Source organism: Syngnathus floridae, unplaced genomic scaffold (assembly GCF_059516105.1).
Source record: "Syngnathus floridae isolate MCC-2025c unplaced genomic scaffold, RoL_Sflo_1.0 HiC_scaffold_45, whole genome shotgun sequence".
NCBI lineage: Eukaryota > Metazoa > Chordata > Actinopteri > Syngnathiformes > Syngnathidae > Syngnathus > Syngnathus floridae.
The window spans coordinates 294,182-304,664 of NW_028284074.1; the positions used below are offsets into that span (position 1 = coordinate 294,182).

The 10,483-nt window shown below is 44.6% G+C and overlaps 1 protein-coding gene across 1 annotated transcript; it reads left to right on the forward strand.

The window, feature by feature from the left end:
- Positions 1-2,624: 2,624 nt before the first annotated feature.
- Positions 2,625-3,527, forward strand: LOC148378444 (janus kinase and microtubule-interacting protein 3-like). The gene is made up of 3 exons (XM_088367919.1): positions 2,625-2,773; positions 2,894-2,959; positions 3,021-3,527. The coding sequence occupies exons 1-3, from the start codon at positions 2,741-2,743 to the stop codon at positions 3,147-3,149; spliced, it is 228 nt and encodes a 75-aa protein (XP_088224045.1). The 5' UTR covers positions 2,625-2,740; the 3' UTR covers positions 3,150-3,527.
- Positions 3,528-10,483: the final 6,956 nt, after the last annotated feature.

Here is a 10,483-nt window from a genome sequence, read left to right on the forward strand (position 1 = left end):
TCTTCTAGAATGTCAAGTGGGTGGAGGAGAAGCAGCTGCTGCATCAGAGCAATCAGCAGTTGGCCGAAAAGGTGACGGAAAGAAAGGCGCTGGGCGGAGTCGCTTGGCGTCACACCTGTCGGGAAGCCCCGCAGATGAGGTCTGACTGTCTTTTCAGGTCAGGCGGATGGAGGCGGAAGAAGCGCGTCTGAAAGAGCACATCCAGGATATCCGAGACCAAAACGAACTGCTTGAGTTCCGCATCCTGGAGCTGGAGGTGGGAAGACTCGCACAAGCGTGTTGAGGCCAGAGATGTGACGGACGGACGGACGGACGGACGGATGCATGCCTCTGCCTTTCAGGAGAGGGAGTGGCGCTCCCCCGTCTTGAAGTTTCTGCAAGTCCGTTTCCCAGACGGCCTCAGCCCTTTGCAGATCTACTGCGAGGCCGAGGGCGTGAGCGTACGTAAGGCGTCCCTCGCAACCCTAACCTTAACCCTGACTGCTTCGACACCACTGACTGGGACTTGTTTAAGCAGGCAGCCACCTACAACGATTGGACGGACATAGAGGAATATACTGACTCTGTTACCTCTTACATCACGAAGTGCATCGATGATGTGACTTGCTCGAAATCCGTCGTCACTCGCGCGAACTGGAAGCCGTGGCTGACGGGGGCTGTCCTCAGACTGTTGAGGGCCAGGGACAAGGCTTTCAGAGCAGGGGATGAGGCTGGCTTGAGGACAGCGAGGGCCGACCTGTCCCGAGGCATCAAAGAAGCGAAGAAGGCGTTCTCGTGCAAGGTCTCCACCCACTTCAAGGACAGCAAGGACGCACGTAGCCTTTGGCGGGGCATTCAGACCATCACGGACTACAAGCCCGCGCCGAGGAGCTGTGAGGGCGACGTCCGTCTGCTGAACGATCTGAACCGCTTCTTTGCTCGCTTCGACGCCCAGAACGGCACTTGCCCGCTGAAGACCACTCCCCCCCCACACGAGCAGCCCCTGCGCCTCTCTGCCGACGGTGTGAGGAGGGCGCTTGCCGCTATTGACACCCGTAAGGCGGCGGGCCCTGACAACATCCCGGGTCGAGCGCTGAAGGACTGCGCTGGGGAGCTGTCGGGTGTCTTCACGGACATCTTTAACGTTTCCCTGCAGCAGGCCATCGTCCCCTCGTGTTTCAAGGCTGCCACCATCGTTCCTGTGCCGAAGAAACCTGCACCGTCCTGCTTCAATGACTACTGCCCTGTGGCACTGACGCCCATCATCATGAAGTGCTTTGAGCGGCTGGTCTTGGAGCACATCAAGTCCGTTCTCCCCCCCACCATTGACCCTTTCCAGTTTGCGTACCGTGCCAAGCGGTCCTCTGAGGATGCCATCTGCTCTGCCCTCCACTCGGCCCTCACCCACCTGGAGAGAAAGGACTCATATGTGAGGTTGCTGTTTGTGGACTTCAGCTCTGCCTTCAACACCATTGTGCCGCAGCGACTCATCTCCAAACTCGACGAGCTGGGCCTCAGTACCTCCCTCTGCAACTGGATACTGGACTTCCTCTGTCAGAGGCCTCAGGTGGTGCGTGTTGGCGACAAAATCTCCGCCAGCATCACGCTGAGCACAGGGGCCCCCCAGGGCTGCGTGCTCAGTCCATTGCTCTTCACCCTGCTGACGCATGACTGCACTGCGACCTACAGCGACAACCGCATAGTGAAGTTTGCTGACGACACGACTCTGGTGGGTCTCATCACGAAGGGCGACGAGACTCGGTACAGGTCAGAAGTTGACCTTCTGACCACGTGGTGCAGGGACAACAACCTCCTGCTGAACGTCGGTAAGACCAAGGAAATCATTGTTGACTTCCGGAAGGGTCACAAAACACACCTGCCGCTGATCATCGACGGTGCTGTGGTGGAGAGGGTGAGCTGCACCAAGTTCCTGGGGGTGCACATCAGTGAGGACCTCTCCTGGTCCGCGAACACCTCGTCACTGGCAAAGAAAGCTCAGCGCCGCCTGTACTTCCTGCGGAAGCTCAGGCGTGCATGTGCTCCTCAGGCAGTCCTGTCTACATTCTACCGTGGCACCATTGAGAGCGTCCTCACCAGTTGCATCGCTGTCTGGGGTGGTAACTGCACTGAACAGAACTTGAAGGCCCTGCAGCGCATAGTGAATACGGCTGGTAAGATTATTGGTGCTTCGCTTCCCTCCCTGAAGGACATTTACACCTCCCATCTCACCCGCAAGGCAACCTCGATTGCCAGAGATGTGAGTCACCCGGCTCACTCTTTGTTTGACCTTCTGCCCTCTGGGAAGAGGTACAGGAGCCTGCGCTCCCGCACCACCAGACTCGCCGACAGCTTCTTCCTCCAGGCTGTTAGGGCCCTGAACTCGCTACCCCCTTCTGCGTAGCGTGCGGCACTGTTGCGCTATTTTCGGGAATGTCTGCTGTACGCGCACTTGCTCTTTTTTGTTTTTTTCTTTTTGTGCTCCTCTTAATTATTTATTTATTTATTTATTGTTGTGTTATTTATTCATTATTTATTCGGCACGCTTTTGTTATACTTGTTTAATGTTTGTCTGTTGTGAGCCATGTCTTGTCACCGTGGGATAGGGGGGTACGAAATTTCGGTTTCTTTGTGTGTCTTTGGCATGTGGAGAAATTGACAATAAAGCTGACTTTGACTTTGACTTTGACTTTGAACCCGAGGTCCCAGAACACCTTACATTGCTCCTTGCGCCTTTCCCCCGGACATCGTCATCAGTGATCTGATGAAGAAGCTGGACATCCTGGGCTATAACGCCGTAAGTGTATGTCGAACTCCTTATGTTCGCACTCCACGAGACTCGGCGGCTCAAATGTGACTTTTGGAAGGCTTTGCGCTGAAAGAAGCTTGTTGACGCTGTGCCTTTGGGCTCTTGCAGAATCTCACCAACGAGGAGCAGGTGGTAGTGATTCACGCCAGGACCCTTCTCACCCTAGCCGAGAAGGTAACGCGCACGTCCACGCACGCTCTCGCATTCTGCTTATGTGACAGCAGCCTTTCCTCAGTGGTTAGAATACATCAAAGTGACCAAGTCAGCACTTCAACAGAAGATGTTGGACATTGAAAGTGAGAAGGTAGACAGACACGCGACATCAGCCAAGGGGAACTCCGGCAATGTGCCCCAACAATTCTGACCTTGAGCTGTGCTAGGATATGTTCTGCAAGCAGAAGGGCTACCTGGATGAAGAGTTGGACTTCAGGAAGTGTTCCATGGACCAGGCTCATAAGGTAAGCCGCCCTCAAATCTCCCGCCGGACCACTGATGGACGAGGATTGCGGCCCAGAGGATCCTGGAGCTGGAGGCCATGTTGTACGAGGCGCTACCGCAGCGGGACTGCCCCGCCACGGACGGCGAAAAAGCCAGCCACGCTGGCGTGAATGACGTGCTGACGGCGGATCAGAGAGAAGAGCTTAGGAGCGCCGTGGACCAATGGAAGCGAGCCCTGATGTGCGAGTTGAGGGAGCGCGACGCTTGCATCCTCCAAGAGAGAATGGATCTGCTGCACAGCGCGCAACAGGTAAGGGCCCAAAGCCAGCCCGGCACTTACTTGCACGCTTACTGGCTTTTGAATGCCACTTTCCATTTGTCCGTCCTAGAGGAACAAAGAGCTGAAAGAATTCATCGAAGCTCAGAAGAGACAAATCAAACAATTGGAGGAGAAGTTTCTGTTTCTCTTTCTATTCTTCTCCTTGGCCTTCATTCTGTGGCCCTAACACCAGCTGGTGAGTGAGCTCCAGCGGCACGGCACTCGACACCTCCGATACACTGCCAGCCGGTCTCAGACGTTGGCAGACGCTCCGATGCCAACGTATACCCCCCGCCACGGTGACAGAGGCACCGCGTCACACCGGCGCTCATCCAATCAGAAGGCAGGAAAAGCAAATTCACATGCAGGGCACTTTTGAACCAGAAGAGAGCGCCACAAAAAACGGTTGTTGCCCCAAACGCGCACTAAAAAGGGTCAGAATAACAAGAGTCCCACTGGCCAGCCGGGGCCACCCGTCCAGCTGTTTCTTCAGGGGGGAAAAAAATTGGAGTCACCGGTGAGTACATTTTGCATTTAGCTCTGCTTTTCTGCTTCTGTCTTCAAGTGTGTGGCATCCTGCGATCAAAGATTCAGCCAACCCCAAAGCGGTTGACCTCAACGTCCCACCACCATGCCTACCAGAGCAGGTGACGTGATGCTTTGGACATCCTTCCGTCTCAGATGCCCAAAAGTACTCTTTGCCACATCTGCGGCAATACGGTGTCTTTTCAAAGGTGCAAATAAATCCAGCGTGGGCGGAACACGCACGTCTTCGGTTTTTCCCGCTTTGTTTGTGTGACAGCTGTTGTGAAAATTTTATACAAATAAAGTTGTATAGTACAGGTTTGGCCAAGCCGCAACTCCCGAACCGCATGCGGCTCTTTTATGTTCATATCAACATTTGTGTGTGTGTGTGTGTGTGTGGGGGGGGGGGGTTGTGCGTGTTGGCTTCACTTGAGTTCAATTTGGTATTTTGGTCAAAAGCGCATGTGGTGAAATTCCACAAAGTAGGATGGGCAAACACATTTCTTTAAACTATGAGTGTCAATTGGGCTCTCGAAATGGCAGGGAAAAGATGCACAGCAAAACGAAAATACGTAGATGAACACAGGACGTTTTAATCAGAGTGGGAAAGTTTCTATTTTTTGTTGAACGTGATGGCAAACCATTCTGCCTGATATGTCAGACCTCAGCGCATTTCAAAGATTCAAATCTTCAGCGCCATGCACTTCAGCTCACTCCATGCTAACATTGATCAGGCGTCGAACCCGCATCATCATGCTTAAGAGGTGGCCATGCTAACCAGTGCGCCATTATGTCAACGCATAATAACTAAGTCTACTGGTCAAAACAGCGGTTACTATATGACGTCGCTACGTCGTGGTCACGTGACGCAGACAAGACGTCAATGGACGTGGGCAGAGTTAACTTGTTTAAAAGGGAGTAGGCAGAAGAAATATTTAATTTATTTAAATCTATTTTGAGTGCACACCATTATGCCAATGCATAACAACTGTAAATCTACTAAACAAAACAGCGGTTGCTATATGACATCTGCCACGTCGTGGTCACGTGACATACGTGACGTCGATGGGCGTAACTTTCGCCGGAATTCAAATCCGCGGGGAGAGTTAACTTGTTTAAAAGAGAGTGGGCAGAAGAATTATTTAATTTATTTAAATCTATTTGGTGTGTGCGCCATTATGTCAATGCATAACAACTGTAAGTCTACTAAACAAAACAGCAGTTGCTATATGACGTCTGCCACGTCGTGGTCACGTGACGCGGACGTGACGTCGACGCCTACTTTACATCCCACCGATCACAGGACCCCTCGGCTGCATAACCGTGCCCCCTTCCCAACCAATCGGATTTGCTATACGCGAAAACGACGCCAATGGAAAGAGCTTCCGCCCAAATTTAAATCCGTGGGCGTGGCTCGCAGCAGGAAGTAGGAAAATGGCGGCGATGTTGACAAAGACACAGCGGATGGTAACATACGACTAACAAGAGAAATATTTTTATTTTCTGCTTGCAACTGGACCGTCCAGAGCGTACACGGTAAGTACAACTCATCGTTTTTAAAAAGAAGTACTTTTGTTGCCCTGAAAAGCGAGTGAGCGTGGCGTTTGTGGGGGACGTCGAATTTCGACGATTCTTTCTGGTCAACGGTTGTAAATGATTGTGTTGATTAAAAAAGAAAACTTGATGTAACTCTACTTTTAACTGCCGTTTCAGATAGATTTGGAATTGCATCACATCCAATTTTGCCTAGAGCGTACACGGTAAGTAACACTCGTTGTGTTTAAGGAGATTTACGTTTGTAATAGCAGAAGTGTAGCCGCGTTGCGTTGTACGTGTGAATGTTGGTCCGGGCGAAATGTTAATGTTTAATTTCATTCCTTTAGGTTCCACGGTGTTTGTTGGCTGCAAGTTTTCCACTGCAAGAAGAGGCTCATATCATTGACCAGGAGCGAGCTACAATGGTGAGTAGCCATAACATTTATGTTAAACACTTCCTATTTCATGTCTAACAGTACTTGATTTAACAAATAACCATAAATAAATACAGTGTGGGCACTGAAGTTAACATATGTGATTATACTGCCTAATCTGTCACCGAGTAGATTGTTGCAAAGTAATATAAGATCCAAAGTTGTAATTCAGAATAGTTTTCAAAAGAAGGCCATTAGAATTATATACAAGTCTGATTACCCTGAACAAGCTATTAATTAAATCACAAATTCTTCAATTCAAAGATTTGGTAGATTATCAGACAAATAATGTCTAACAGTAATTGATTTAACACATCACGATAAGTAGATTGAGTGTGGGCACTCTCAAGTTAACATATGTGATTATACTGCCTAATCTGTTACAGAGTATGTTGTTGCCAAGTAATGTAGAATAGATCCAAAGTAGTAATCCAGAATAGTTTTGAAGAGGCCATTAGAATGATAAACAAATCTGATTACCTTGAACATAATAACAAGCTAAGTGTTTAATATGTCCTATGAAGTCAAAATTGGGCACCATCATGTGGTGAAATTTGGAATTGCATCACATCCAATTTTGCCTGGGAACAAACAGATTACATAAATCTTAGTTTTGAATAAGCCACTCCTTCTCAAACAAGTAAACTCTGCCCATTTTGCGCAGTAGATGTTCTGTTAATATCTAGTATTTATACAAAGTCATAATTTAAATTGCTTTCAACCTTCATTCATCGGTTCAACCAACATTACTCGCTCTTATTACCAACTTGTATTGATTTAACTAAGCGTTTAATACTTCCTATCAGGTCTCAAATCGAGATTTGGCAAAATACAATTTCAGCAAATCCAATTTTGCCAGGGAACAAAAATAGATTAAATAAACTAAATAAGTCCTCTTCCCATTAAATAAATCAGAAAAGTCTGTCTTGTAACCAGTCCTCTTCAAACAAGTAAAGTCTGCCCATTTTGTGCCGTAGATTTTGTGTCTATGCCTAGTATTTAAACAAAATCATAATTTAAACGACTTCTTTCCTTCATTCACTTTGGAAATTTGGAATTGCAGCAAATCGAATTTTGCCAGGGAACAAAAATAGATCAATTAAACTAAATAAGTCTTCTTCCCATTAAATAAATTAAAAAAGTCTGTCTTGTAACCAGTCCTTTTCAAACAAGTAAAGTCTGCCCATTTTGTGCCGTCGATTTTGTGTTAATGCCTAGTATTTATACAAAATCATAATTTAAAGGACTTCATTCCTTCATTCACTTTGGAAATTTGGAATTGCAGCACATCAAATTTTGCCTGGGAAGAAAAGTAGATTAAATAAATTTAATAAGTCTTACTACTTCCCATTAAATAAATTAAATATGTCTTACTTGTTCCCACTCCTTTTCAAAACAGTAGTTTAAAACGAGGGCCCTTCACTCAATCTTTAACCTCAACCCCGCACGTTGTGTTGTATCTGTGAATGTTGGTTGTGGCCAAATGATAGTTTTCTTTCATTCGTTTAGGTTCCAAGAAAACTTGATGTAACTCTACTTTTAACTGCCGTTTCAGATAAGCGGGTATTACGTCGCAGTCATGTGCCGCGGATATGACGTAATTGCCCGAACCTCCGATTCAAATCTGTTGGCGCGATGGCCGTGAGCCACTGAGCAGCGACGATTATCAACAGAAATATCTTTATTTTCTGCTTGCAACTGGACCGTCTAGAGCGTACACGGTAAGTAACACTCATTGTGTTTAAGGAGATTTACGTTTGTAATAGCAGAAGTGTAGCCGCGTTGCGTTGTACGTGTGAAAATTGGTCGAGGCGAAATGTTAATGTTTAATTTCATTCCTTTAGGTTCCACGGTGTTTGTTGGCTGCAAGTTTTCCACTGCAAGAAGAGGCTCGTATCATTGACCAGGAGCGAGCTACAATGGTGAGTAGCCATAACATTTATGTTAAACACTTCCTATTTCATGTCTAACAGTACTTGATTTAACAAATAACCATAAATAAATACAGTGTGGGCACTGAAGTTAACATATGTGATTATACTGCCTAATCTGTCACGGAGTAGATTGTTGCAAAGTAATATAAGATCCAAAGTTGTAATTCAGAATAGTTTTCAAAAGAAGGCCATTAGAATTATATACAAGTCTGATTACCCTGAACAAGCTATTAATTAAATCACAAATTCTTCAATTCAAAGATTTGGTAGATTATCAGACAAATAATGTCTAACAGTAATTGATTTAACACATCACGATAAGTAGATTGAGTGTGGGCACTCTCAAGTTAACAGATATGATTATACTGCCTAATCTGTTACAGAGTATGTTGTTGCCAAGTAATGTAGAATAGATCCAAAGTAGTAATCCAGAATAGTTTTGAAGAGGCCATTAGAATAATAAACAAATCTGATTACCTTGAACATAATAACAAGCTAAGTGTTTAATATGTCCTATGAAGTCAAAATTGGGCACCATCATGTGGTGAAATTTGGAATTGCATCACATCCAATTTTGCCTGGGAACAAACAGATTAAATAAATCTTAGTTTTGAATAAGCCACTCCTTCTCAAACAAGTAAACTCTGCCCATTTCGCGCAGTAGATGTTCTGTTAATATCTAGTATTTATACAAAGTCATAATTTAAATTGCTTTCAACCTTCATTCATCGGTTCAACCAACATTACTCGCTCTTATTACCAACTTGTATTGATTTAACTAAGCGTTTAATACTTCCTATCAGGTCTCAAGGCAAGATTTGGCAAAATACAATTTCAGCAAATCCAATTTTGCCAGGGAACAAAAATAGATTAAATAAACTAAATAAGTCCTCTTCCCATTAAATAAATCAGAAAAGTCTGTCTTGTAACCAGTCCTCTTCAAACAAGTAAAGTCTGCCCATTTTGTGCCGTAGATTTTGTGTCTATGCCTAGTATTTAAACAAAATCATAATTTAAACGACTTCTTTCCTTCATTCACTTTGGAAATTTGGAATTGCAGCAAATCGAATTTTGCCAGGGAACAAAAATAGATCAATTAAACTAAATAAGTCTTCTTCCCATTAAATAAATTAAAAAAGTCTGTCTTGTAACCAGTCCTTTTCAAACAAGTAAAGTCTGCCCATTTTGTGCCGTCGATTTTGTGTTAATGCCTAGTATTTATACAAAATCATAATTTAAAGGACTTCATTCCTTCATTCACTTTGGAAATTTGGAATTGCAGCACATCAAATTTTGCCTGGGAAGAAAAGTAGATTAAATAAATTTAATAAGTCTTACTACTTCCCATTAAATAAATTAAATATGTCTTACTTGTTCCCACTCCTTTTCAAAACAGTAGTTTAAAACGAGGGCCCTTCACTCAATCTTTAACCTCAACCCCGCACGTTGTGTTGTATCTGTGAATGTTGGTTGTGGCCAAATGATAGTTTTCTTTCATTCGTTTAGGTTCCAAGAAAACTTGATGTAACTCTACTTTTAACTGCCGTTTCAGATAAGCGGGTATTACGTCGCAGTCATGTGCCGCGGATATGACGTAATTGCCCGAACCTCCGATTCAAATCTGTTGGCGCGATGGCCGTGAGCCACTGAGCAGCGACGATTATCAACAGAAATATCTTTATTTTCTGCTTGCAACTGGACCGTCTAGAGCGTACACGGTAAGTAACACTCATTGTGTTTAAGGAGATTTACGTTTGTAATAGCAGAAGTGTAGCCGCGTTGCGTTGCACGTGTGAAAATTGGTCGAGGCGAAATGTTAATGTTTAATTTCATTCCTTTAGGTTCCACGGTGTTTGTTGGCTGCAAGTTTTCCACTGCAAGAAGAGGCTCGTATCATTGACCAGGAGCGAGCTACAATGGTGAGTAGCCATAACATTTATGTTAAACACTTCCTATTTCATGTCTAACAGTACTTGATTTAACAAATAACCATAAATAAATACAGTGTGGGCACTGAAGTTAACATATGTGATTATACTGCCTAATCTGTCACGGAGTAGATTGTTGCAAAGTAATATAAGATCCAAAGTTGTAATTCAGAATAGTTTTCAAAAGAAGGCCATTAGAATTATATACAAGTCTGATTACCCTGAACAAGCTATTAATTAAATCACAAATTCTTCAATTCAAAGATTTGGTAGATTATCAGACAAATAATGTCTAACAGTAATTGATTTAACACATCACGATAAGTAGATTGAGTGTGGGCACTCTCAAGTTAACAGATATGATTATACTGCCTAATCTGTTACAGAGTATGTTGTTGCCAAGTAATGTAGAATAGATCCAAAGTAGTAATCCAGAATAGTTTTGAAGAGGCCATTAGAATAATAAACAAATCTGATTACCTTGAACATAATAACAAGCTAAGTGTTTAATATGTCCTATGAAGTCAAAATTGGGCACCATCATGTGGTGAAATTTGGAATTGCATCACATCCAATTTTGCCTG